General features: G+C 39.0%; 1 protein-coding gene across 1 annotated transcript; it reads right to left on the reverse strand.

Annotated features, from left to right (window-relative positions):
* Positions 1 to 578: 578 nt before the first annotated feature.
* Positions 579 to 25,862, reverse strand: LOC105919577 (periostin). The gene is made up of 23 exons (XM_036143039.1): positions 25,540 to 25,862; positions 24,722 to 24,820; positions 16,781 to 16,845; positions 16,540 to 16,697; positions 15,571 to 15,735; positions 15,346 to 15,492; positions 15,113 to 15,254; positions 12,831 to 13,043; positions 11,983 to 12,117; positions 11,727 to 11,875; positions 11,170 to 11,306; positions 10,744 to 10,874; positions 10,524 to 10,654; positions 9,625 to 9,727; positions 9,461 to 9,528; positions 9,322 to 9,367; positions 9,210 to 9,242; positions 3,267 to 3,485; positions 3,095 to 3,130; positions 1,700 to 1,744; positions 1,485 to 1,571; positions 1,370 to 1,405; positions 579 to 1,219 (listed from the first exon to the last, which is right to left on the reverse strand). Exons 1-23 carry the CDS (start codon positions 25,656 to 25,658, stop codon positions 1,164 to 1,166), a joined length of 2,520 nt encoding a protein of 839 aa, XP_035998932.1. The 5' UTR covers positions 25,659 to 25,862; the 3' UTR covers positions 579 to 1,163.
* Positions 25,863 to 27,835: the final 1,973 nt, after the last annotated feature.

Raw genomic sequence — 27,835 nt, forward strand, 5'->3', positions numbered from 1 at the left:
CTCGCTGGAAAATCAACCCCGGTTGCATAGTATACCTTTAAGCCAATTGTGCTCCTTGCTTCTGTTACATACTGTTTAAAAAGCAGAGTGAGAAACTTTGAGGCAGACCATAAATTACAGTGTATCAAATTATGTCATACAATATTAGACTAAATAGGCAAATTGAATGATCAGGTTTAGATTTTTTTCAGTGGACATACTCACTTTTTCCTACCATTACCACTTGGCTAGGGTAGTCTTAGAATGTTACCCTTAATGGATGAACAAAGCTTCATAATAATCTGTTTGGCTGTTTTTATGACACAAAACTCTCAGCATTTTGCAACTGCCTAGAGTTTAATATTTCCAAATTATTTACACTGTTTCAAGACTATGCATAGGATGCAAATTCCATCCAAAAGGCTTTTGCAACCTTACAGAAATGTTCAGACAGAAGTGGGCGTGGCCTAGTCCATGTGACTTACATGTTGTTACCCAGTGGTAATTGAAACATTCTTAATGAATACATGTTATTATAGTAAGTTAATTGGTGGTGTATGATATTTTCTTGTGAAGACAAACGGTTCAATTACAAAATATTTCAGGCAATATCTTTATAATGTGAGAACATGTTTACTGAACTGAAAACAGCTTTAATATTGCATAGAACAAACAAACAAAACAATGTCTGTTTCCTTGACTTCTAGAAATGAATTGTATTTACAAATGTATTAGGTCACAGCCAAGAGAAAGTTTGGTTTTCAAAATAAAAGGTTTCACAAACACTCAAAATCAAGTTAGTTTTTAACTACCGCTTGGAGAACAGCATGTTGATATCAAAACACTGTTTGTCATGATATTAAAAGCATAATTTTATACAAAACCCATTACAAACGTCCCAAAATTCTTCCTAAGATATCCATTCACTAGATAAAAAGTTTAAAAAATTATTTTTACCCCAGTTTATCCCACTCTTAATGTCTCAGATATGGCTTTCAGAGCAATAATCACTACAATGCAAAGTATTTTAGTTTTACGACAAAACTATAACACATTACGCCAACCACACCAGATTTAGAGGTTAAGACAAAGAAATTGCTAGATTGATTTGATTAATCTGTATTAGTCCACAATTTAACCAGGGCTCAACCAGGAGCACTGTGCATGCATTCTTCTTTTTCACATCACTCCCTTGGCATGTGCTGACGCTTGACCAGCCTTACTCTTCTCCTCATTCCAGCTGTAAAAGATGAAACAGCCTTAATAAGGGTGCTGGGTGATGAATACAAGGACAAAGCATGTCATGGAGGATAAATGGAAAACGTGTAAGTTAGGCTGAAGGACAAAAGAATCACAAATTGTGAGTTTATGGTTCTAATCATTATTTTACCTGGTCCCTTCCTGGCTGCAGCAAATCCCCCTCCCTCTGTAAAATGAGACAGAAATCTGTCAGTCGTGTAGATTCATTGTTAAATCTGTGCACGGTTATGGTTAAAGGCTTTCACCTTGAATGAGTCTGGTGATTTTCCCAGATTCCTCCTTCAGCAGAGCTGGATTGTCACTGATGCTGGTGAGCTTTGAAAAATCTGGGACTGAATGTACAAAACAAATCCTTCTTTGAATCCAATAATACATAGGCGGTCACTGAACATGCATTAACGTTGATGAACACAGTTTTTCTTCTCAGTAGTTTTTATGTATTAGTGTGGGGACACCTTACCCGCAATGATCTGAGGCTCTTTCACAGTGGTGATTGTGGCTACACCTTGAGATGGGGAGTGGAGAAGAAGGTTCAGAGTCATTCAACAGCTTTGAATCTGCATGGACTGACTCACTTATTTGGTTCCCATCATTGTTTTAGTTCTTTCAGGTCTGCTGAAATCTGTTTGTGGATAGCGTTCTCAACCACAGCCTTTCAAACAGATTGAGATCTGAATTTTGACAAACTTTGGTGACACCTTTGTTCATTTCTTCTTCTCTTTATGCCATTCTGTTTTAAATATGCTACTATGTTTTAAATCCTGTCCTTATAATGAACCAGTTTGGGACAAACTTCAGCTGTCAGACACATGAGCGCACATTTGTTTTTGTTATACAGAAGAATTCACAGTCAAATGAGAGACTGCTAGGTATCCAGATGCTATGGCAACAAAACAAGTCCACATCATTACCACTACGCCATCATCTATGACAGATGGTCTTTGTACTGATATGCTTTTTGGATCTCGCCAAAAGTGGTGTTATGTGATAAAGCCAAAAATACAGTGTGGTGAAACAGTGCATGCACCTCTACAGATATCTTCAGTTTCTTTTTTTTTTCCACTGTTAAACGTTTGATAGCATCAAACAAAACGTATATATATATATATATATATATATATATATATATATATATATATATATATATATATATATATATATATATATATATATGAGCTTTTGGGATAATAATACATTTTTATGTCATGGGGCCCAGATTTTGTGTGGGTAAACTGGGTAAACTGTTTTGTCCAGGTCCTGAAGGGGCAAATTAGCAAGACCATGTTTGATTGTCGGTATGATTTGAAGGGACACACCTCCCAGAAAGTTTGACTTTTATCTTTTTAGTCTATGAGACTTGTTTTATTTTACAAAACGTCCTCTTGGATCATCAATATGCCTTTTGAGTCTTGTCCTTGCAGACCAGAACCCTCTACCTCCAACTTAACTGATGTTTACACGAAACACAGAGTGAAATAACATATTTGTCAGCACCAGGATCAGAATGCCTTTTATTGTCATTGTACACGTGTAAAACGAGATTAAAGTCAGCTCTAAACAGTGCAGAAATATCAAAATGTCAGATTATCAAAAATATATACAGTATTAACATGAAAAGGTAAGGAGTATAGTCCTGGGTGGTATGTATATTGCAAAAATATATATTGCTATATGAATTGTTACGATTATGTCTGTAAATATTGTACATTGTCATAATTGCACAGTAGTGAGTTTAAAATAATAATAACCTTCAAGTTTAACAGGACTGTGAATACTATTGTTGAATTATACATACACATCTTAGATCTAGGCTAAATGCCTTTTTGAAATAAGCAAACCTTTTAGAGCAACTTACCTGTTTCTGTCCTCCTATTTGTTCTAGCTTCTCCACCTGCGTTAAAGCACATCAGATTATGACTAATGAGCTGATCACTTTTCATATTTAAACATTGTTATCTCCTGAGTTATTTTGGAACCATATTACAAATGATGAAGGCATTTTTCAATGTAGTTTTTTCTTGGCTTACCCCCAATAATTCTTGTAAACTTGCTGCCTGTAGGCGGTCGGTTGATGACCCTGGTTACTTTTTTGGTGGACTGATCCCCCTCAACAACCACCTTGGGCACAGTTGATTCTGTTTTTATCACTCTTGTCACTTGTTTCATGGTTGGCTTTCCTTCGATGACTCTGGTAAACGTTGTAACTGATGGCTGTTCCTCAATGATTGTTGTCTTTGTTTTTGGACCTATAAGGACAAATGTTAAAAGTTTCAATTACAAATGTTGGATTTCCTATCCATTTTAGCTTTTTGCAGCAGATTTAGTTGTAACTTGTAAATAAAAGCACTTAGTCATCAGTACTGCCTTTCTGCCTTATGAGTATGGTTCCTGTTAATCTATAGATGACCAGTTCTTTTTTTTATTATTATTATTATTGAGTAACCATCTCACAAAACAATTGTCAATAATTGTGTTACATTAACCAACAACCAAAGATAGCGAATCCACATGTCCTCCATTCAACAAAGGCAGCCTATTTCAGCCAGTATTATCTGTCATCTTTAGTCCTTTCTGTCAAGATCCAAATTATGGGACTAAACGTCAGAGGTGGAATATTGACAGACTGATACATTTCAAGCTTAACCTTTTGGCCTGGCTCTATCTTCAACCCGACAGAGTGAGTGATGCCCACGTTAAAACTATAGTTGGTAATCCTGTTCAGAAACACTTCTTGTGACACTGGGTAAAATGGTCCTTACTTCCTAAAAGTAGTCAATACATTATGTATTCACAAAAAGGAGGTTAAAAAAATCACTGACCTTAGCTATAATACAAACATGGCCCAAGACTGTCTATTTCCTGACCCTTAAGTTCCCAAACCTGACACAATTCTCTACAAGACTAAACCTTGAAATAGAAAAATGATGAGGGGGCTCCCTGGAGGAGTCCAAACCACACTGGGATCAAAATGGTGAACAAAGTTTGGATTACACAAACAGTGACTAGCCCTCATAAGCATCAAGCAACCCATACTTTTCCAGGTCCAGTCAGACAAACTGATTAAAATTTTGTTATGTAAATGCATTAAATTTTAGGAAGTCATCCTATAGAGCTACCATAGAAAGTGTGTTATGTATCAGCATAACTGTATGGTATGGGAGCTGCACGGTTCAGGAGAGCAAGGATCTAGCACGGGTGGTGATAACAGCGCAGGGGATTGTGGGATGCCGTCTGCAGGATCTAGACTCAATTTATGCAGAACGAGTCCAGAGAAGGGTCAGACACATCTCCACTGATCCCACCTACCAAGGCAATGCACCGTTTGACTGTTACCCATCAGGTAAACACTTCAGAAGCCTCAAAGCCAAAACAAATAAACTTAGAAACAGCTTCTTCCCCAGACCTGTGAGGGCAATCACACCCTTATGAGAGACTGCAGTCCAATGCTTTAAAGTCACCCCACTGTTACTGGCCCTTAATACGTTACAATCACCTTAATGTTACTGCCTTCTATCTCAGAATATCTAAATGCACATTGCTGTAAACGTAGCCTGAAATCATCATTGTACAATTCTACAAAAAAAATAACAAAAAAAAACCCAAAACAAAAACAATGTGACCCTTGTTCATTGCCTGTTTGTTTGTGTATTTGCCTTGTTTATGTGTACTCTGAACCGGAGGGGCCAAAAGGAAATGTCACCTCGGTAGCATGTGGAGACAATAAATAATCTTTGAATCTAAAGCATTACCTTTTTGATATCCATCATCCATCCATCCATCCATCCATCCATCCATCCATCCATCCATCCATCCATCCATCCATCCATCCATCCATTTTCTAACATGCCTATCCCTAGTGCGGTCGTGAGGGGTGCTGGTGCCTATCTCTAGCTGTCAATGGGCAATAGGCGGGGTACACCCTGGACAGATCGACAGTCTATCGCAGGGCATATCCATCCTACATTTTCATGTTTTCAATAAGCTTGTCTGTTTTTTTGTGTTGTTTTTTTTTTTTTAGATTTGGAAGGGAAATGTGATCTATAGTCAATATATCCTCACCTAATGTCTAAAATCTTACAAAACTCAACTGAATCAATTTCAACAAAACCTCCGCCAGTAACTTAATTCTAACCTATGATGCTATCCTATGATTATGCTTTGTCTGGCACTATTTATAAGGCCCATAAAGGAATTGCAACAGCCCTCAAATCTGTGATCTGGAGCCTTTTGGTACCGGGCCCACATTTGTAATCAAAGCCAGAGTAATAATTGCTCTTTGAAATTAGGTCATAAAGTGATAGGGTACTATATTCTTTAAACTTTGGATGTTTTCCATTGTGCACATATACTGTTACAAGACTCAACATGATATTGGCAACAAAGTATTACAGTGGTTTATTAAAGTGTTTATAGCCCCTAAATGTTTTAATTTTTTCTTATGTTACAAGCACAGACTTCAGTGTATGTTGTTGTGATTTTATGGGATACACAACACCAAGTGTAGCTTAATTATGAAGTAGAAGGAAAAGGATGCATGTTTTTCCAAAACTTTTCGCAAAGAAAATCTAAAAAGTGTTGTAGGGATATGTATCCGGCCTTACCTGAATCAATACTTTGCAGAACCAAGTCTGCAAATATTTTAGCATATGTCTATAAAAGCTTTGCACATCTAGAGACAAAACGTTTTACTGCTTTTTTTTCCAAATTAGCTCAAGTTTAGTCAGGATGGATGGAGAGGGGCTGTGCACATGAAGATATAAATCTTTGGCTCAGTCTAAAGGATTTTGTAGCTTCTCACAGCTTTCTGTCAGGATTTCTCCACGTTTAGCTCCATGCATCTTCTCACCAACTCGGACCAGCTTCGCTGTCTCTGCAAAAGGAAGCATCCCTAAAGCACTGATGCTGATACCACCATTCTTACCATAGGGATAGTGTGTTTAGGGATGGTCTGTTTAAGGTGATGTGCAGTGTTTAGTCTATGCCATACATGGCGTTTTGCATGTAGACTGAAAAGTTCCCCTTTTGTCTGACTAAATCATATTTGTTTACTTGTTTGCAGTGTCCACTACATGGCTTGTGGCAAACATTCAACTGGACTTCTTACAGGTTGTCATGTGCTTTTATCTTGCCATTCTTGTACAAAAGCCGGATTTGTAGAGTGGATGGCCAATAGCTGTCTTGCCAACACATATTTATGCCGAGATTAAATAACACTCCAGTGGACTCTGTTTAACTAGATGGCATTGCAATTGATTCTCACAGATTTTATCAATGAAAGTAAAAGGTGCTGAAAATATACGCATTTCAGATTTGCATTCGTATTAATTAACATAAATGAAGCAGTCTCTTTTCCCTTCACTGTATTCACTACTTGATATTTATGTATAACAACATTGAACAGGCAGTTCTCCTGGATTGGCAGACTGGGGGTGGTCCCCTTATTCAAAAAGGGAGACCGGAGGGTGTGTTCCACCTACAGAAGAATCACATTCTTAAACATCCCTGGTAAGGTCTATTCAGAGGATCTGGAGATGAGGATCAGGCGAATAGTCAAACCTTGGATTCAGGAAGAGCAGTGTAGTTTTTGTCCTGGTCGGTCGTAGAACACTGGGTGGGCTCTACACCCTCAGCAGGGTCTTGGAGGGTGCATGGGAGTTTTTCCAACTAGTCTACATGTGCTTTGTGGACTTGGAGAAGGCATACGACTGTGTCCCTCGGGGGGATCCTGTGGGGAGTACTCCGGGAGTATAGGGTACCAAGCCCTTTAATACGGGCTGTTAGGTCCTTGTATGACTGGTGTCAGAGTCTGGTCCGCATTGCCGGCAGTAAGTCGGACTTGTTTCCGGTGAGAGTTGGACTCCGCCAAGGTTGCTCTTTGTCGCCAATTCTGTTTATAACATTTATGGACAGAATTTCTAGGTGTAGCCAAGGTGTTGAGAGGATCCGTTTTGGTGGCCTCGGGATCGCGTCTCTGCTCTTTACGGAGGACGTGGTCCTGTTGGCTTCATCAGGCCATGATATACAGCTCTTGCTGGAGCGGTTTGCAGCCGAGTGCAAAGCGGCCAGGATGAGAATCAGTGCCTCCAAATCCGAGACCATGGTCTTGAACCGGAAAAGGGTAGAGTGCCTTGTCCGGGTCGGGGAGGACATCCTGCCCCAAATGGAGGAGATTAAGTATCTTGGGGTCTTGTTCCCCAATGAAGGAAAGATGGAACGGGAGATTGAACGGGAGACAGGCGGATTGTTGCAGCGTCTGCAGTAAAGCGGGCAATGTACTGTTCTGTTGTGGTGCAGAGAGAGCTGAGTCAAAAGGTGAAGTTCTCGATTTACCGGTCGATCTACTATTCCTCATCTATGGTCATGAGATTTGGGTTGTGACCGAAAGAACGAGATTGCAGATACAAGCTGCTGGAATGAGTTTACTCCATAGGGTGTCTGGGCTCTCCCTTAGAGATAGGGGGAGAAGCTCCGTCATCTGGAGGGGACTCAGAGTAGAGCTGCTGCTTCTCAATGTCGAGAGGAGCCAGTTGAGGTGGTTTGGGCCTCTGGTTAGGATGCCTCCTTCACACCTACCTGGTGAGGTATTCTGGGCATGTCCCACCGGGAGGTGATCTAGAGATAGACCCATGCTGGAATGACTATGCTTCTCGGCTGGCATGGGAATGCCTTGGAGGTCCACCAGAGAAGCTGGCCCGAGAGGCTGGGGACAGGGAAGTCTTGGCCTCCCTACTAAAGCTGCTACCCCCCCCCCCCCCCCGATCTGACCCCAGATAAGTGGAAGAAGATGGATGGTGTTTATGTATGACATAAAATCCCATTACTTTAGAAATGTAATTTCAAAAGAAAGACGTTTTGAAAAGTCTTGCAAAAAAAAACAACAACAATAAGGTAGATCTGTTTAGGTGAAACCTATTTTCCAAACTTTAATAAGAAGAACTTTTGTTGATTTTTATTTTTTATTTATTTATTTATTTTTTTAGGGCTGACAACTTAGTCATGACTGTTATAGCAATTCACTAGTTCAAGAAGGCCCTAGTTTAAAAAGTCAATCTCTGATAAATAGTGTATTTAGGATCTGAAATTATTTTACTTCCTTTTGATAGTTTCTTGAGAATTAGAATACCTTATATCTAATTCCAGATAATGACCCCTGCACAGCAAACACTGGTAACCTTGCCTGCAAGCTGCATTCTCGCAGTATTTGTGCGTTCACAAACCCGTTGAACATAGAGTGCTACACATTAGCAGTCTGGCTGGCCAGGTTAAAACACTGAAGGAGTTAAGTCAAAAACAGCCTCTTCTTTTCATGTTTTTGGCATGATAAAATAAAGCAGGTTGGGAAAATAAATCCATCCATCCATTATCTAACATGCCTATCCCCTGTGGGGTTGCGTAGGGTTCTGGTGCCTATCTCCAGCTGTCAATGGGCGAGAGGTGCGGTACACCCTGGACAGGTCGCCAGTCTAAAATAAATACAGTTTAGGCAAATACAGTGGGGAGTAGGCATCAAGGTTCAATGCAAGTGCATTACTTGCATTCTTTTTCATATGCAGCATAAAATTCCAAATGTTTCAAATCCAAAAATAGAAGTAATGTTCCTTATTACTTCTAAAAACTTTTGTCTTATACGTAATGTTTTAAAGTGCTATACCATTTGTGTGCTCAGATTAAATGAGAAAGTCACTTTCAGGAGACCTTTATTACCTCTGACTTTGAGATACACAAAATTCTCACTACCTCATTTGTAACTTCTCAGAGCTACTAACAGGTCCAAACAGACGTAAATGACAAGGAAAGTGAATGGAGGAAAAAAAAGTAGAACCTGTAAGTTGTGCCTTGTTTTATGCCGGTTTTCTAATTGTTCATCGATCAACATTATAGAACCTGTGAGGCCAGTTAAAATAACCACAAAATTACAAATCCACTAAACAACCAAGCTGTTCTGCTCCGAATGGTGCTGTTGGTCTTACCTTCAATTAAACGAGTAGTTGTGATGATCCTCCCTGTGAAGTATTGAAATCAGTTTTAACTTCTTTGTTTTCACTTTGTCTTACAGCATGAACAGCGAGAAAAGAAACTTACTGATGAAGGTGAGAGGGATCTCAGTGTAAGTGAATCCAGAGACAAACTAAAGAACAAAAAGAGCAACCAAATAGCAGAAATTCTGGAATATACAAATATTTTCTTTTTATTAATTTTTTTATGCTTTGTGGTTTAGTACCTTTATCTCAATATACTTAATCAGCTTTTGCAGCACCATTAGGAGGTCCTGACTGCCCACAGGAAGGTCTGTATATCACACGCAATATGTCCTCTTGATTATGCAGTATGTCTATATTCTGTCACTTGAACATGCATAATGAGGTGTTCAATGCCATTTCTTACCTGCTGGATAGAGAACATTTTTTACCACATGGATGACACCATTTGTGGCCATCAGATCACTGTCTGGCACCTCCACTGAGTTGACATGGATAGAATTGTTTTCCTTTAGAGGAAAGAAAAGTAAATGTGAGAATATTTGTCTTTTAATACCTCAAATAATATGTCCATGCTTTCCTAATTAATCTTTCATTAGTGTTTCTGTGATCAGGTTCAGTTTGATAATAATGGTTATTTATTTGTGCCCAAACAAACAAAACTTATCTAACATACTTTATTGGAGTTCTCTCATAGTCTTTTAGGTATGTATGTATAGATATATATAATTCACAGAGAATATGGGCCCAGCAAATAATTAAGTTTAATGGATGCCTATAACCAAATATTATTTGGTTAATGCTCTACATTTTTCCTCTTTGCTTAATTAGAGACTCTGATAGCAGAGTGAGAGGAGTGATGAGAGACAGGTGAGCTGCTGTGGCACGAGCCCACCCAGGTTGCTATAGCCGCCTTACTCCAACAATAAGGAACATGCTATAGCAGGTCGAAGAAATGAAGAGCAGAGTGAATATGAAGAAGTTGTATTGATGGTTAAGATAGGAAGTCATTATTTATTACTCCTGGCTGTTCTCCAGAGAAAGCAGCATATTATTTAGCTTTGAAGCAGCTTAATAAAGGTCTCTTTGATGTTAATGTTTAAGATGAGAGAGTGGAGAAAGATTGAGTTCATGGCTCAGATTCACAGAATGTGTGGCCATAAAATGTAATTTCACAATAATAAAAGGCACGCTTTTGAACAATTGTTAAAATGAAAGGTAATTAATCGTAAAAGCAGTTGCTAAATTTCAGCATTTTTTTTTTTTTGTGTCGAGGACACTGAGATAGATAGAAAAAATACATACAGATTTAACTTGGAGGTTTTTGCCCTGCAGGCTTTTCAGCAGATTGGTCACTTTTGGTTCCAGTCCTCCATTGATGAAGATGCCCTCACTGAAGTGGTACAGAAGAATGGTTCTCAAAGCATTTAGATCACCTATCAATGACAACAGAAATGTTTTTGATTTTGATTACTCAAATACCAAAGCTACTAAGACAGTGGTGGAATTTTGATAGGTTACTAACTTTTAAGCAAATCCAAGTCCTCTTTACTGAGGACTTCAAATGCTTCATCAGTTGGTGCAAAAATGGTGTAGGAGCCAGTCTGCCTCAGCAGATCTTCCAGGCCTGCTGTTTCCATCAGTGACAAGAACGTCCTGCATTTATATTTCAGTAAGAGAAAATAAAGAAAGACAATGTTCTATTACTCTAAATAAATCACAGCAAATGAAGGATGATGAAGATTCAAGAGAATTGATGTCACCATTTTAGATTTTACAATCCATCAAGGCAAATAAAAATGTAAGCTAAGAAAAAGCGTGTGAGGAGAGCTGCCATACAGATACATTTTCACCTTAGAAACATTTGAAAAGCAGCAGCGTTTTCTGGTATGGCCAATTTTAAAGGTGAAAGTGATTAAAAAAAAAGAACAATTTAAGTTATAGTTCTCACTTGAATCTTCCATCAGCATCCAGGAGTTCAAACATTGTTTTGTCTGCTGGACTGATCAGCGAACTCATGAGATGAAGAGCCCCGTTCATTCCTTCTTTACTGCCTTTCACCATACATGCACTTTCTATGCACACGGCCTTTGAAAAGAGAGAGGTCCAGAGAGTTACCCCATCTAACAATCAATGTTCAAATCTGGAAACGATTTCTTAAAAGGGGAGTTAGGACGGTCACACAACCCTCTTTGATCACAATCAATCAAACTAAACAATACGACACTTCAGTGACGAGATAAATCCCAGCTGATTGTAGTTTCTAAAGCGTGAGAGCAAAAAATGTCTTTTATCTGCCAAAATCAGGACTAACTGGCAGCTTTAATGCATTAGGCTACAGCTAAAAGGCAACCGATACAGTGATAACTATCAGGAGATTTCAGATTTCCGAGGTGGAAGCTGCAGCTTGCCATTGTCTTTCACTTTTAATTTATTTAAATATAGATTTAGTGTTGACAAGCGTCAATCGTAATTCTTACAAACAACACAGACACACAGAGCTCTCACAGTGCGATAAATGAAGACTCTCAGCAGTTTGCCAGAAAGTGTTTCCAGCAGCTGTCCGTTGTAAAGCTCCCTCAGCGAGATTTTGAGGTTGAGCATGTGGTTTTCCAGAATGAGTTTCAGGTAGCTCTCATCCTGCGCCATCACCTCCTCTGACAAGCACACAGTAAGGTTAGTTTTCAAATGGTGTCAGGAAAAAATGAATGCGGGAGCAGATCAAACATGCTTTCTTTTCTGTATCAAACATTCATTTACTGACCTGTAAAGGCATAGTTCAGTGGAGCCAGAAGTGTATACTGTGTCTCCGAACTCAGGGAACTAGTTAAACCCATTTCAGACACCAAGTCGCTGAAGGTGCTCTGGGATTTTCCCATCAGTTCCCTCACTTCTTTGGCTAGTTTAAAACATACAAACATGACAGACTCATAAGCAAGGGTATTCATACCCTTTTGACTTCTTTCTCATTAAAACTGCAAACTTTTAACAGTGCGCCCCCCTAAATCTGGCTTAATTTGTGAGTAACACAAAGAAAGCCGATGTTCAAATCAAGTAGGAATCCCTCTTTCAGTTGACGACAAACCAGGAAGGAGTTGCTTACATGTAAAGGAAGGTTCTCTGGTGAGATAAGACGAATAATTTATCTACTTTTTGGCAAACCTTCAAAAATGTGACGTGTGTCAAAAGCTGGAAACTAAACATCACACTAATCGTATCATCCTCACTGATAAACATGGAGGTGGCAGCATCGTGCTGTGGGGATCGTTTTCTTTGGTAAAGCCAGGAGCGCCGGTCAGAGTAGATGGGAAGAGCTAAATACAGGCCACTCCTTTAAGAAAACCTGGAACCAATTGAAACTGGGGCAGTGGCTCACCTTCACAACCCTAAACATCCAGTTAAATGTACTATGCAATGGTTGAGATTATTTTCCTCGTACTTCCGTTATACACTACTTTGTGTGGGTCTATCATACGCAACTCAAATTAAATACATTACAGTTTGTGATTTGAATGTGACAAAATAATAAAAGGTTCAAGTGGTATAAACAAAATTTCAAGTCGATGTAGTAAAACAAAATGACATAAAAGAGTCACAGAAAAGTAGTCTTACCTGAATCGGGGATGAGCACCTGGTCTATGAGGTGAATAACTCCATTGGAGGCAACAATGTCTTTTTTCAGCACCATCTTGATGCCGTTTACAGTCAGACTATCGCCGTCACACCCGATCTCTATGGTGCTGCCCTCTTCGGTCTCATAGAAAGACCCTGCCATGATTGCTTCTGCACACTGTACGCTGTTCAACAAGTGGTAGTTCACCAGCGCTGAAAGAAAAAAAAATGTGATAATTAGGTTACATCTATGTAATAAAAGATTCAACTTTATGATCATTACAAAGCAAAAAAAACGAAAACATGATCCAAACAACTGGCGTATCCTTGTGACCATCAGCCTAATAGTCTGTTGATTCCTCTTTTTACTATCAATTGAACCTTGTTCGGCCAAGTCATTGGTGGGTTGTGGTATCTCAAGATGTGAGCAGCAAATCATGTTAGTCCTAAAAGCTGTCAGGTGGGGCATCCATGAATCGCACTCATTTATCCCGCAAATCCCACAGCGGTTGATTTAATGGATGCCTTGAGAGGCTGGAGACCAAGTCAACAACATTTAAACATGTTTCTGTGGTCCTAAAGCCATTCCTGAACCCTTTCTGCTTTTGGTGCAGATCACATTTTCCATGCCAAAAGAGGTCATCGCCATCAGAGAGTAGTGTTTGGCCCATTCCCTGAAGCAACATATGGCGTCTGCCAATGTGTGTTCTTCTATTCTGGTGGCATGTGTTAAACCCAAGTGAAATCATTCTGACCTGGAGGGAGCTCTAGAAAGTCATTTTGCAATGCCTTTTATTTTGGTCTCTCTCAGTCAACACCCAACCTGTTGTGTCCTGTTCCTATTAGCTTTATGTCCATTTTAGAATATATTTGAAATACTTCTTGTTTGTTTTAATAACCTATGCCCACATTATTTGTCTGAATTACTATAGCTTTCTGGTCTTTGAGGTGATTAAAGGAGTTTTCATCAGGAGGTTAAAATGCTGGAGTGATCAGGCTTTCTCAGTGGCAACTCCTAGACACTGGAACCACTTCCCTCTGGAGCTGCACTCCACCACTGATCCACGTCTTTTTGAATCACATCTCAAAATTAGAATAGAATAATAATATCCAGGGGCTAGATTTTTAATATTTCTTGCCGGTTCAGATGTTCCGATGCTGTGTGCTGTTTATCTTATATTTGTTTTATTGTTTTTCATTGTAAAGCAATTTAGTCCCCTTTAATTTGCTGGCTGTGTAAATGGCTATATAAATAACCAATTGATTAATAGTGATGTAAAAGTTATTTTGACTAAATAATGAGCTGCACAGCTCTTGCAAATTTGACATTAGTAATGCTCAAATGTCACTTCATCAAAAAATAAAAAAATAAAACACACTCTACTCAGAAATGTCTCTTAATGATTGCAGAATATAACTTTTGCATATTTGGCTTCTCGCCTGAGGGGAGCTTGTACATCCTCCCCAAAACAGAATCTGCGAGGAAGCGCTCCTTCCTCGCAGATTGAAGATTGAAAGATCCTCCAAGGTGTTGGCTAGTTGTCTCTGTATCAGCTTGACATTACACACTCCATGTGTACAAGTGTGTTGTGGGCAATGACATAAGCCTTTAGGTATGGAACAGAAGTTTGATTTACTGGATGGCCAGCTGTGAAACCTGGTGGGAGTTTTCTGGCTTGCTAGATTAACCGTGCACAGCCAATTTTCTTGTCAGCACTAGCTTGTGATTGCACACGGTCTCTTTGATTATCAATATCCTAATATTTCAGGTTACTTGACTAACAGTTTTGCTCAATTTTTTAAAATGTGTTGTGAAAATATAAGAATTAGGGATGAACGTGAAACAAAAGGGGAGTTTTTAAGTTTCATCTAGCATTCATAACCCATATTTCTAAACATTAATTTAGATGAATGGTTTTGAAATCTGTATTAAAGTGCTGAGGTCTGCAGGACTAAAAGCTAAACACTCAAATTAGATGTATCAGTAATTTGATAAAACTAAACTCTTTAGTTTTATCACATTTCTCTTTAGTTTGTCTTTAGCATTTGGGATTCAGAAAGTACAGTAGTTGAGCAAAGATTGGTACTAACGATGCATGTTAAATAAGAAAGATGTGCTGTTGAATGAATGCATTACAATAGTGTTTTTGGACCAGTATATGCAGTATGTATAACAGGTAATTATATCAGCAGTTGGAGCACTGACAGAGTCAGAGGGTAATTAAAGTCATCTGAATTAATCTTAAAGCAGGGATTTCCTCTTCACTGTGTCCTGTTTGTACCTTTAATGACCGGCTCATTTTCATAGATACTCTCCATAAAGCCTGGCGGCAGCTTGGTAAAAGCTTCATTCGTTGGGGCAAACAAAGTAAAGTGACCAGGCTTGTCCAACTTGTCCATAAGACCAGCAATTGTAGCTATATTCTAAAAGGAAAAAAAAAAAAAAGAGAAAGACTGTGTTAAATGTAAAACCCAAAGAGTAGAAGACATTTGGCTTTTATTAACGTTTGCTTACATTAAATTCGTCAAGCGACTCATCAGTATCCAGAAATTCTTTGATGGTGCTAGTCGTAGCGCTGATCACACGATCAATGACGTGCACCACACCATTTGTAGCCATCTGGTTACCATGGATGATCCTGGCACAGTTCACAGTCACAATCTAAAGAGGGAGATACTATTTTTAATGCGTTCATTATGATCACAAGGCTCTTCTCCTGCGAGTGCTGCACATACTGACCCCATTAGGGTAGTGGTTGATATTGATCCCCTGGTTATTGTACATTGAAGTGACAGTGATTCCATTCTTCATGTCTTTGGTCATCAGGCGGTGATTCACCATGTGATACTGAAGTGCGTTGTGAAGCTCGACATTTACATTACTCTCCAATGCCGACCGTGCAGTCTATTGGAGTTAAAATAATGAAGACGGCACAGTAAATTAGTTTCTTATCAGTGGGAAATGTGTACAGTGTGAATTTATAATCATTGATCTGATTCCCATTTTGTCAAACGAACAGCTATGTTTAACTTTGGGATTTTATGAGATAGACCAACACAAAAGTAGTGCACAATTGTAAAATGGAAAGAAAAGGAAATGTGGTTTTCAAATTTACTCTCTTATCATATACAAAATAGGAGGTGCATTTGAAGTTACTTCAAAGAGTCAATGCCTTGTACACATTTGTGTACTTTGAATTATTTTTGGCATTTCTCAGCCAGTTTAGCCCATCCAGATACTTAAAATTTCCCTTATATTTAAAACTCAAACTCAATCAGGTTGGATGGAGAACATATAAATAGTATTTTTTGTTGTTGTCTTGCCACGGATTTAGAATAAACATTTTATGAAGATGTGTACTTTGACTAGGCCATTCTAACATACAAGCTCAGACCCACATTCCTGATCTTTCTGGTGTGTTCCTTGTTCTACATGATGCTGTATTGACCCTTTTGGAGGTAGGTACCAGAGTAAAATGAGCTGAATATAAGTGCATACCACATTTCCGGATTGTTATTTTTCAATAATTTTACAAAAAAACATGCTTTATTTTCCATCCATCTGACAACTTTGCTGTATATTGTAACACATAACATCTCTCAAAAACATTAGATTTAAGGTTTTAATGTGACAAAATGTGGAAAAGAATCATGGAATGTGAGAAAATTTGTGAGGCAATGCTAGAATTTGCACTTCCAGTTTACTCACAGGGCTTAGTTCTTCCCAAGCATCATCGCTGGGTGCAAACACGGTGAAGGCGCCCGGCCCCTCGATTTCCTTTCTTAAATTTGACATATCAGAGTATCGTTGTGTGGTTGTAGCCTTTACAAGCTCCAAAGTATTATATACATTGTCTATTGGAGCCACTAATGGGTGCAGAAAATGATAAAGAATTACTATATTGATTAAACCACTGGGAGCAATCATTTTAAATTACAGCTCGTCTTACCCGCAGGGCATCCTCTCATCCCATTCAGCTTCATGTAGCCAGGGCAACATTCATATAAGACAGTACTGGGAAAAAAAAGGGGGCACATAAAACTAATGTGAATTTCTGTTCACTGTAAGTGATTAAAACAACTCTTACAATTTTCAACAAGCTGCAGATGTAGAAAATGGATTTCATGATTTCTGAAGTACTTGCAGTTGCTTTGCAGTGTGAAGTAATATTTCAATATTTTGGCAGCAAAAAAAAAATAAAACAATAAAACAAAGGGAGATCAAATGTGAATGCAAGTTGAGAGAAGCCAAAGAGAAATTCCTGATTGCGTGACCAGATTTGACGCCTGAGTGGAAAAAAAAGAAAACATCTGTAGCTGTGAGAGAAAGACAGCTGGATCAAGAGTGGTGAAAACATGAAAAAAATATAGCACAGCATTTCCAGTCTGCACAGTAAGGCTACACAAAGCATTAAAGGGTTCTGAAGGTAAAAAATGTCACGGTGTTAGGAGAACTTCTAAAAAAGCAAACAATGAAAAGAAAAACAGCAAAGCAAAGCACATTACACATAAAAGTGACTTATCAAATACTTGCCCAATGACCAAACATGCAGAATGTCTAACAGACAACTCAGATGATGTGTGGGAACCTTAACCAGTGTTTATGTCAGCAATCAGCTTAAAACGTTTCCAGTATGTCATGTAACAATAAAACTACTACACAACCAACCAAGCCTAACAAGAGCCAGTGCAATTGTACCCTGCTTTACAAATAAAAAGCAATTCATTGCGTGTCCTCTGAGCACCCAGAATGGACCTGTGCAAGATTCTAAAGGTGCGTTTACATTGAACGCAAATGGCGCCACAATGTCGCCACTTTTGGTCGCTGTCACTCACCTGACATTATCGCCGGCCATTCGCGCAGCAGGCAACAGCAATTGCACCGCTGTCGATAAGCCAGAAACACAGCAGAGCATCGAGTGACGCTTTCACCTAACTGCCACTCCAGTCTCCTCACTAACCTGTCTCTAGGATTGGTCCGTTCTGGACTTGTTTCGGTGGTGATAATTGGTTGATTCATACAACTCAGGGCTACCGCAGACCGCATTAGATGTTGAATGAAAACAGCGTAGTCTCCATCCTAAATCACATCCTATGTCACAACCACGTCTAGTTCCAGATTGGTTGCCGCAGCCGACTACGACACAAATGTTTAGCTTTTTCAACTCCAATAACTGTTGCTTCGCATCCATCGTAGGTGTCGTGTTGCTCTGGCTTCGCTTTAATCGGCAAAATTGTGCGTTTTGCATCACTAGAATTGCCTGTGTGGCCTCGCTTAGCGTCGATTGAGTCACGTCCCTCCTGTGTGGCACCTGTGCATAGGGATATCATGTAAATCTGTCGCTCGACCTGACACATTCGTGTTCAATGTGAATGCACCTTATGAGTGGTTAGGACGTTACTGCACCTACCTACGTTACCTAATAAAGCTACAGGCTTGGTTGTTGGTCTTCTTGCAATAGAGGATGAGAGACATAGGGTCCCACAGTTTGCCCTGATCCAAATAACATGACTGGAATAAGTTTTAAGACAGGATTAATGATCTGCATAAACCACCAGTCTCATTCGGAAAGCAGTTTGATTCTGATTGAGCTTAACTGATCACCATATTCCGACTGCCAGGTTTTACATTACACATTCTTATTCTTATTTCTTATTTATTGCGATAACTTATGTCCATAACCCGAACTAGATCTCTTATGCTACATTATTCACCCTCCAGTTTCTCAACTAAGCTGAAAGGGAATCACGGCATACATGACAACCTTAAAGTTGTGGCACATTTGGTGGAAACGGTGGGTGGCTTTTCCGTCCCCAGGTCGTTGGATGATTTGCAATCCTTGATTAATTTGGAATAGATTTATTAATATTGCAGGAAAGGAACTTTGCTGGCCAAGCTGAGCCTTGTCATCCAAGTTCAGTGGTAGAGGAAAAATGAGGCAAAGTAAGAGGTGTAAGGAAAAACTCCTCAAAAATTTGAACTGGGTTGATCAGGCCTGGTTTCAAATGGTTTTCTTTTTTCTATTAGGTCAATACTCACTGGAACTGGCAGCATCCGGGAGAGAAAATAAAATCCTCGAGCCAGATCAGAGATGGAAATGGAAAGTGTGTGGCTGCATCACATTAGAAAAGTTGGACCAACTCATTGTTTTGCAAGTCAAATATAAGTCTTAAGTCTTTCCACCCAAGTAACAAGTTAAGTCCCAAGTAAACAAATATGAAATACCCAATGAAAAACTGAATAGGTCATCTGGATGGATTCTTCTTTAGTTGAAACATTTCGTCTCTTGTCCAAGAAACCTTTTCGATCTGAGAAATCATCCAAAAGAAGAACCCGTTAAGACGACCCACTGAACCTTTCTTTTTTAATTTTCGACCTGGACTATTGAGATGCATCAGGACATGAAAAACCCATGTTGAGGGCAAAATCAAGATTTGCAAGCTCTGAGTCGAGTCCAAGTCCTACATGTTTAATTTTGAGTGTGAAAGAAGTCATTTGTCCGGATATGTCATTAAATCAGCAATAACTAACCATTGAGAGATATAAATAATTTTTAAAAGGTGTTTTTGTTTGCCAGAACAACCCGCAAGAGGAACTGGACTTCAAAAACCTGGTAATACCAATGCTAAGGTTGATATTTACAGTGAATAGTAATAAGGAACAAAAAACAGTACATTAAAAATACTAACTTAGCCAAAGCTAAAATAATTAACCAGATGTCTAAACAAAAGGAACACTTCTCTTTGCTTTTCAGTATTACATGAGTAGCACCAGAAGACTAAAATAGAAAAAGAATCTAATTATTCATGCATGTGTCTTCTGATCAGGTTGATTTCATTTGACATGATCACATTGATGCTATCTTCCAGCTTGGATACATTGATTTTCTTTAGATTTTCATCTCAATCAGAACATGTAACTTTCCAGGCTCCGTGATTAAATACGAACAAACAACAAAACTTAAGTTTTAAGCTAACATTTGTCACAAAGTTTTCATTTAATTAGCTTTGAATCAAGATTCTTGCTTGTGAATGTTTAAATGTTTCCATCAAGGTAGATATTATTGCTTCTTGCCTGTGGTTTATCCAACACATATTTTACTTGCTCCTCTCTATTTCTTTTTGATCAGCTTGCAGTTTGTGCAAACATACAAAATTATTTATCTCTGTGCTGTTAGATCTGGGGAATATGAAAAGTTACTATTAACTTGCCCAAGAAATACAGATCCCCCCCACTCCCCCATGTTATTACAATCCTTCCTCCCTGTTGCAGGAGGGCAACAGGTGACAGCTTGCCTCTTACATTCAGTGCATTCAGGTTTGTAGGGATGCACAAAAGTCAGTCTTGGACTTAAAGCAAGTCTAAAAAGAAAAAAAAACTTGACGATTCCTAAAGATAATACCTGTTACATGCTGAAACAGGTTGCCGCAGGAAGGAGAAAGTTCATTAATTTCACTTTGACTGGCGTGTTTATTTTGTTGGGCTGCAGGATCCTGCTGAAACAATCTGAGACTATCAGTTCCATCTGCAGGAAAATGTCAACACCTCTGTACAACCCCCCCCCCCCCCCCCCCCCGCATACACACACACACACACACACACACACACACACACACACACACACACACACACACACACACACACACACACACACATACACACATATACACACACAATAAAAACAAGGTGTGCGGCCAGTCTTTTGGGCCGTGCCCATCAGCCAACATGATGCTTACACATTTGTGGCACCACTGGCATGCCCTACTATGTTGATATGGCTAGGGACTGACAGGACTCTGGGTGACAGGAGCTCTCCATCACTGTCTTTGTTACCATTGTAGGATGCAGAATAAAAGGAGCTGAGCAGCACATGATGCAGGTATTGGGTTGCTGCAACAAGCAGAGAAAAATATTCAAAAATGGCCTGAGGCGCATAGTAGGCTCGCTTGCATACCAGACAGATGCTTAGTTGCACACTTTCTGTTTGGTGTAAGATATCAACTATTTCCAAGTTAAAACAGATCAGGTGAAAGTGAAATCAAAAGTCCAAGTCAAGTCCCAAGTATTTTGGGATTTTGGTAGTCTAAAATCATTAAATTTGTTGTTCGAGTCCACAACTGTGCATTAGGCAGCCATAAGAAAAATGGATTTCAATTATTATACCTAAAAAAGCAGAGCTAGGAATGCAAAACTCTTTGATAGATTCACCTAGAATAGTTTTACTCTTCTTACTTCCTAGGATTATGTGTTTTTGTGAGACAAGCTCCTATTTTAGAGTTTCTGTAATGACTAATCATTACCTACTTATGGGTTAATGTGAGAAAAAGTGTGTAAAAGGTTGTAACTGAGTTGTTCATGTGCACTGCATGGGTTTTCTCCTTTTTGAAAAGTGCTAAATTATTTACAGTCTTTTGTGTTTATGAAATTAATATAATTAAGGTCAAACATCAAAGAAATACTGTTTTTAAATTTGAACACAGAACTGATTAATGTTGTGCTTAGAGCAGAAACATTATTCTCTAAAATAAACTAGAGCACAACATAACCATCTTTGTCCTCACAATTTCAAAAAGGACGAGTCGGCCAAACTTTAATCAGCCTTAGTTAGTTAGCTTTTGTTGTGCAAATAGCCATGCTGTTCATGTTACTTGATATTAAAATTTTGAATACATAAATACTGGTGCACAATTGTTGGCAGTCAGAGGGGGTATGAAGTCATTTCTTCTTGGCGTGTACTCTGACAGGATAATAGGTGCAGTAAAGACCAGAGACAGAACAAGCCAGTTCACTGAAACCGATCATCAAAACAATGTGGCTTCCAGATGAGCAGATGGGGGCACGGGTGCACACACGTGCACTCATGTGTGCACCCGTGCACACACGTGCACACATGTGTGCACCCGTGCATGCACACACACACCGAGACTCCAATCTGAGAAAAGCTGTTGCAGTTCTTCTCTGTAAGGAAACCAGTCTGCATAAAAAGCAGTCAGTCTTGTATCCGTATTTTTACAGCTTTGCAACCTGATCATTCCGCATTACACACACCTTTTGTACTGTAATGTCCTGATTCTTTGCTTCTTCCACTTTTAATTCATAGCTTAAAATATCCATAGAAACGGGATTTCCCATCATTTTCTTGGAGCTCACGCATACATGGTAATTTTATTTGTGCTAAGAAGTTGCATTTTATTTAAGTTCAGAAACAATAGGAACAACTCCCTGAATTTGTAATATGTAACTAGGCAAGTCAAGGTTTGTGGAGCAGCCCCAAGTTCAGTGGTTACCCTAAAAAGTTACAGGAATAAACTATTGACACTTCTCACTATTTTTGTTCCCTTCAAACCAGGTGCTTACATATTAATGTACATCCACTGGTAAACATATTTAGTGCATGAATGCACAAGACGTAGGGAAAAACACACTCTGACTGGCTCTGTTGCTTACTGTAGTTGCAAACACAATAAAAAGCAAATCCCACTTGTTTTCTGACTTGCAATCAGCAATCAGCATCAACCGCGTAAGGTGTGACGTTCTGCCAAGCTCTAATATCTGAATCAAATTAGGAGACAAACACATTTGAAGTCCTATTGGAGAGCAAGTGTTCAAAAGCAGCATAAAATAGAGCCAGGTAAGATCCCTCTCTATCAGTGCCTGTATAATGTAAAGCTAAGGTTGGGAACCCATATCTGTTTCCTGGAAATACAGATAAGTTAGAAAATACTAATAATACAACTTATTTTGCCTTGTTGAACACCAGACTTTGTGGGCATATCAACAACTGCCCCAAGTTACGAGTTTTTTTTTTTTTGTTGCTGTTATAGTTTGCTGTTATCTAATAGATTAAGCAGGTCTCAGGACACTATAATGGTAAGTTCCACTGAGTGCTATCAAAATGCCTTTCTTGCATTGCGTCTTGCCGTAGCCTATGCATGCTCTCAAGCATGACCCCCCCCCCCCTCCCTCCACTGCGATTTCACACTAACCATAATCTTTGAATTGTTCATTTTGAGTGCACAACGTTTTTAATTCTTAAAAAAAATTAAAATCTATTATTTCCTCATATCAGTTTTGAGAGTAGTTTTAATATATTTCAAAGGCTGTAATAGTAACACATCTGCCACCACTAGCACATCTGCCACTCCCATATTGAACACAGGAACGTACATACAGCCTCACTCTGGCTTCAAGTCTCCTTTTCTAATTGCTCATATCATCAGCAAAAAAACAAAAAAAAAACAAAAACAAACAAACAGACAAAACCACAGTTGCCTGATGGATTTCTTTGTTGTCTATGGCGAGCAAATATGTGCTCTGTGGCCAAAAAAGGAGTAACACAAGAGGGGCGAGACTTTTGTGTTAGTCTGTTTCTGTTTTATTTTTACTTGCATGTATATTTTTAGTTAACGGAAATTCCTAATTGTGATTTTTTTGACCAATTTACTTAGCAGATATGGCCATGGTAAAAAAAAACGTACACACGGGGATTGCCCGTTCATTTAACATTTAAATGTCTTTTGCTTTTATCTTATTTTATAGTCATTATCATGCTTGATTTATACAATTAAATTACCTTTTAAATGACCTTAATTCTGATTTTCCTATTTTTTTAATTATTATTGCTCCATTGATGTGTATCTGCACATTGCTGTTGATAAACCTGAATTACCCTTGCGAGGGACAGTATAGGATACATCTATTCAATTTTATTCTATTCTTTTTTTCTGAATTACGAAATACCCTTACAGCACTTAGAAACAGTTCTCCCTCGTCTTTCTCCTCATTTTCAGGCCAACAAGGCAAGGCAAGGCAAGGCAAATTTATTTATATAGCACAATTCAGTACAAAGACAATGCAAAGTGCTTTACATGATTAAAATATAGCAAAATAAAACAGAATAAGAGCAAGTAGGAATAAAATATAGATAGAAAATAGAACAAAAAAGTGGTGATTCAGTTAACTAGGACAGTTGAAGGCAATTTTAAACAAATGTGTTTTTAATCTTGATTTAAAAGAACTCAGGCTTTCCGCACTTTTACAGTTTTTGATCAGGCCAACAGGTGTCTGAGATGTTGGCCTGTTTGCACAACTGTGTTCGACTGCATATTGATGGCAGTCTGGAGGATTGCGCTTCGTTTTCCCTTTCTCACACTGTGCCTGACAAGGTGTGTAGCTCCAGCTGGGCCTCACACTCCAGTGGCTATTTCGCTGATTATACACTCATTCTGTGCAACAATTGCCAAGAATACATTATGCTGATGTAAAATCATCACAACTTTCCTTTGACTTTGGCTTAACAATCTCTTATTTAAGTCATGGCTTGGTAAATTAAAAACAGGCACGCTAAAAAGCTCTCTCAGAGGTCTCAAGACGCTTACAGAGCCCAAAGTCTTATTAAACCAGTTTTGTGTCCTGGATTTTATCCACCGTCGGTAGAGTAATGTTGGAGAAGGTTAGCACTGAACATCGTCGAGCATATAGCACTGAATTTGTCACACACTGCAGCAATCCCTTGGTCTGCATCCTACAGAGCAAGCTCAGACTAGGAATGAGGAGGATGAGAGAGGACAATGAATGAGATTGTTTTACATTATGTGGGATGTGAAATTCTACCTCTTTCTGCAGCGAAGGAAGCGACTAAATTATGTAGGTTTGGATGACCTAAGGCAGAAAGTGCGTGAAACTCAAGAACAGCTGCCCTCATGCAACTGAACCAAAATGCTGGGAATGATATCATGCAAAGGAATACCCACAGCAAGCACTAATGTTTATCTAGCTTTGTTTAGTTAGTGGATATGCTACAGCAGAGGGCGCTTTGCACTTTAGTTGAATGTTTAGCCTCAAGCTCCCAAACACATTTGATCAGTTAAGCAATTTATGGAAGACTTACGCCTTTTTGCCACAGATGGATTGTTTGTACCAGTTTCTACATGTGCTGAAGTACTTTTTCTTGGTTCCCACAACTTGCTGCAGAGCACAGACGTTGGGCCTGTCAGAGAAAAGGATGTTGGGGGGATGGCGGGGGGGGAGGGAAAGAAGACAATGATGTAAAAAAAAAATCAAAATCAAGGGGAGGAGTTGTGTCATTATGTGGCTGGGAACAGACAGGGTTGATTAGTTTGACAAGACAATACGGTTAAGAATCAGTTTCATTTTGATGACCACATGCCCCTTTAAATCCATTTTTATTGTAAAAAAAAAAAAAAAAACCCAAAACAAACAAATACAAATCAACAAATATTAATCGCTTGCTTGTGTCTGTATTTGAGTCTGCTGGTGAAGGAAATGTCCACTTCCTCAATGTTGTGCTTTTGGGTTAAAAAAACATTTTGCTGAACTTTTTAAGTACCTGTCCAGCATCAATTATGTCCTTTTTTTAAAAACAAGTAGACATATATATTCAATTCAATTCAATTCAATTCAATTCAATTTTATTCAAATTCAAATTCAGATATAGCAACTAAAGCAACAATGCGCTGAAATCCCTATATTTTCCCAATATTTGCTTGTAACTGTATCTTAATAAACGAAAAATAAATAAATACATTTTAAAGAAGATAAAATCTATTTTGTGTGTGCCTGATCAGCCTTTCACTTACACACACATCTACCAATGTGTCACCAATGCAGCTAATGTTGGATGAGCCTGCTGAGTAATAAAAATAATCTGAGCACAAAAGCTTTTCCTAACCTGCCCTCTTTCCTTACCCTTCATTCCTGGCCCGTATGCGGCTGTGGGTGACTATTTTGTCATAAGCTGAGGAATCCACACTCCCTAGAAAGCAGAGTGCCACCACGGCTAAGGTCACCACAGGCAGCGGATCCATCCTGAGGGGTTATCAGTCCTCTGCACCTCAAGGTCACCAAAACACTGTCCTCTTGCCCTCTGGATGCACACTCACACACTCTAGCCCCTTGTTCTGAAAAAAATGCTCACCAAAGAAATGGGAACACATATGAGAGAGGGGCAGCTTTTATACCAACAACCCTGACTGTTCAACACACCCACTCTCTATTTACTGCGCTACTGTCTTTTCCATACCATGACGTCCTGTTCTCAACCACACACATCCTTCCTTTCAGTCCAAACCCTTCCTCCAGCTCCAACTCCGGCACAGGCTTATTGTCTCCTCCTTTCTCCTGCTGTTTCACACAAATTTTACATGAACTCTCTCAACCACCGTCTCATCCCATAGCACCGAAAACACCCAATGAATGAAAAAACAAAACAAAACAAAAACAACTGCATACTGTAAACTGTATTTAAAATAATCTGCTATTTATTGGATATGCAATCCAGAGCATTGATTGAAGGATTTCAGAAGCAAAAATGTTTTTTTTTTTAGTGCAAATTATTTTTTTTTTTAAATAAACCGACATTTGACAGGATGTAATTTTGCATACCTCTCGTCTGTGTTCTCAATCCAACTGGCAACATACAAATTGAATTAAATTAGAGCTTTTTAAATCCCTTTGTGGTTTTCAGTGATTCACTACAAATGGGCTTTCCTTTATCATCGGGTTTTTGGTTGACACATTGCATGAAATACCTCTGCTGTTCTTGTAAGCTACTTGTGATCCTGTTTTTCCCTCTTTGTCTTTTATAAAGGGAATTCATCATTTGCAACTTTCCCTCCTTATTTTTTTCTGATCCTCTTCAGCTTTCGTCTTCCCTGCTGTCATGTATGTCGTTCTTCACTTCAGCTCTTAAACCCAGGCCCGGTTTAATACTTTTTTTCTCTGCAGCTGTCTTGCTCTCCTGTGTTGAAGCCAAATCGGATACAACTTCTAAAGGAGGAAAAAAAAATCCATCACGAATCAGGCTCTGTGGATGTCGTCATGTTCTGTCTTGCCTTCTGAACAGGACGGCATACATCAAAATATCCAAAGAGATGCAGATACTATTCAAACAACCCATTCTATGATGTTATTCTTTCTATAAGTCTGTTAGGAAGTCAACAACAAGATCATAATTTGGTAAAAACTAAAAGCAGAGATCAGACATTTTTTGGAATAATTCTTTTCGTTACTTAAGTCATTGGTCCATGAAAGACTCACAGTTATCTGTTTTTAATTATTTGTACCTGTTCATCTGAATCCAGATTACATTCAGCAGTTGAGCTTCTGGGAACCTAGGCATCTGGGGACCAGATCGTCTGGTCCAGATACAGTATCTGGCTGTTTTGTACAAAGCTTTGGCAAACAGACTCCTCTACAGGCATCTTTCCCCATCTGGGTGGAGCTTCTGCAGGGTAGCAATACAAATGATATAAAGTGAAGGATGGATGGTTTTAAAGGGATGATTTAGATTTCTTTTTTTTTTTGCGAGTTCTTGTGAGTAATAGTTACCTGTAGTAAAAGTGTATTATACCACTGTGAGTTTACACACTCTTAATTAAAACAGATATTAATAGCAACACAAACTGAGCTAAAACCAAACACAATATTGTGCTTATATCAGGACTGCACATTTTGTGTGCTACTGGACACAATCAGTGTGCTAACAATTTAACCCAACTGCTGTGTTAAAATTACTCAGCGTAACAATTGTGTTCCTTTACACCAGGCAGTTCTCGCGGGCCGGCCTCCTGCATGTTTTAAGATTTGTCCCTGCTCCAACACATCTGATTCAAATAGATGATTTACATTCTAACTGTGTGATCAAGGGCGTTCTAATTACAGCCCCTAGCTCCTGTTCATAGCTCTTGTTCCTTGACCTTTCATGAGGTCAACAGTAAGAACTCTGTCATGGTTAGGAAAGGAGCTTAGGACTGCTATGCCAATTTTAGACAGCCTTTAACTCTTAAGTCACTACGCGACAGAAACACACCTGGATGATTCAAGTCAAACCTTGGCCTACAGCCTTCTGAACAACAACTACAAAGTGTGCGCTCTTTTCTATCCAGACATTTTCGTTAATTTGAGGAGTGCTTATATGTCATGTCATGCAAAGGATTGTGGGATTCCGTATGGCTCCTTAGCACCAGGGAGGGACATCACAAGA

This window comes from Fundulus heteroclitus, chromosome 11 (assembly GCF_011125445.2).
Source record: "Fundulus heteroclitus isolate FHET01 chromosome 11, MU-UCD_Fhet_4.1, whole genome shotgun sequence".
NCBI lineage: Eukaryota > Metazoa > Chordata > Actinopteri > Cyprinodontiformes > Fundulidae > Fundulus > Fundulus heteroclitus.